Source organism: Branchiostoma belcheri, unplaced genomic scaffold (genome assembly GCF_001625305.1).
Source record: "Branchiostoma belcheri isolate BF01 breed outbred unplaced genomic scaffold, Haploidv18h27 scaffold18, whole genome shotgun sequence".
Lineage (NCBI taxonomy): Eukaryota > Metazoa > Chordata > Leptocardii > Amphioxiformes > Branchiostomatidae > Branchiostoma > Branchiostoma belcheri.
The window spans coordinates 2,830,907-2,832,507 of NW_017803268.1; the positions used below are offsets into that span (position 1 = coordinate 2,830,907).

The 1,601-nt window shown below is 38.5% G+C and overlaps 1 protein-coding gene across 1 annotated transcript in view; it reads right to left on the minus strand.

Annotated features, from left to right (window-relative positions):
• LOC109467319 overlaps positions 1–1,601 on the minus strand; it is a 7,484-nt gene that overhangs the window by 2,322 nt on the left and 3,561 nt on the right. The window contains exons 6-7 of the mRNA XM_019765263.1: positions 573–682; positions 9–178 (exon numbers count right to left, since the gene is read on the minus strand). Of these exons, the coding sequence (XP_019620822.1) occupies positions 9–178; positions 573–682 (280 nt within the window). The remainder of the gene's footprint in view (positions 1–8; positions 179–572; positions 683–1,601) is intronic.

Below are 1,601 nucleotides of genomic sequence, written 5' to 3' on the forward strand. Positions count from 1 at the left end.
CTCCGTGCCCCCCTCCCCCTGCCGCTCCAGTGCGGCCTCCAGGATAGTCTGTAAGACCTCCCCTGCCACGGTGTCCTCCCCCACCGCCCGGATCAGCATCGCCAGGGCCCCGGGCGGGATGTCGGGGTCTCCGTCCCGGAGCTCCAGGTGACGCCACAAGATATGGCGAACGGTGGACCTGGAGAAACACATAAAAGCAGTTAGTTTATTTACTCATTGTTTATTTCCACATATTCGCAACAAACATAGAAAAACACGAAATAGTAAATAATATATTGATATACAAATGCACGATTTACATAATTCCATTAGCAAGAAATCAAATTATGATATAGAAATAAGTAAAAACATGATCTATTTACTTAAATATACGAAATGAAACCGTCTTCAAATTAGTGGCTGATAATGTAATTAACATAGATAATAGTTTGACATATTTATAATGTAAATCATATAAATTTGGCTCTAAAAGTAGCAGCTAATCGAAAAACACTGTCCAAATTGCGATGGAAATCTTTTAAAATTACATAGCGTAATTTTCTCAGCCTTTGCTCAAGCTTTGTAATACTTACCAGACGTTCTGTTCTGAATCCTCAGAAAATGATAATTCTAAGGATTCAGTTTCTGAAGTTTCAGATTCAGTGTCTGAATCCTCATTCGTATTCCCCTGTTGGACTACTCCCTAAAACGAGAAACAAAGTAATCATTTATTCAATTTTACCCTACAAATCATTTAGCTATAATACGTTGTTTTAGTCTATGATATGTAACACAAATATAAACTAGAAAGGCCGACATTTGCTTGAGAGCAATTGCAGCAGATGGCTTCACCCTATCCCCCATACCGAAAATGGATCTATCCTACGATGGCTGCCAATAGTCTACACCCCCATACAGAAATGGAACCTTCCAATGCCGGAAATAGCCAAAAAGCCCTATTTTACATAACTTTAAAGTGGTGTATGTCAAAATCGTGAATGCCATTCTTTGGACATGTGTCCAAGGTATTCCCATACCAAATTTCAGGTCATTCGGATTTAATATTAGGGCACAGGAGCCAAAAATGTACATTTTTGGTCCGAAAATAGCAAAAAAGCCCTATTTTACACAATTTTAAAGTGGTATATGTCAAAAGCGTGAATGGCATTCTTTGGACACGTGTCCAAGGTATCCCCATACAGAATTTCAGGTCATTCAGATTTAATATTAGGGCACAGGAGCCAAAAATGTACATTTTGGGTCCGAAAATAGCCAAAAAGCCTTATTTTTCCCAATTTTAAAGTGGTGTATGTCAAAATCTTGAATGAGATTCTTTGGACATATGTCCAAGGTATCCCCATACCAAATTTCAGGTCATTCGGATTTAATATTAGGAACCAGATCTCAAAATGTATATTTTTTGCCTGAAAATGGCCAAAAAACCCAAATAAAACAATTTTTCAAAAAAATGAAAAAAACGCGTCGGGGTATTTGCCCACTCTACCTTCATGGCCAAATTTCGTGTTATTTGGCCGGAAAATGGCAGAGATGAATCCATTTAAAGAAATGGCAGGGGAAGAAGAGAAACCATGAGGGAACACAATATGTCTTCACCACTTTGT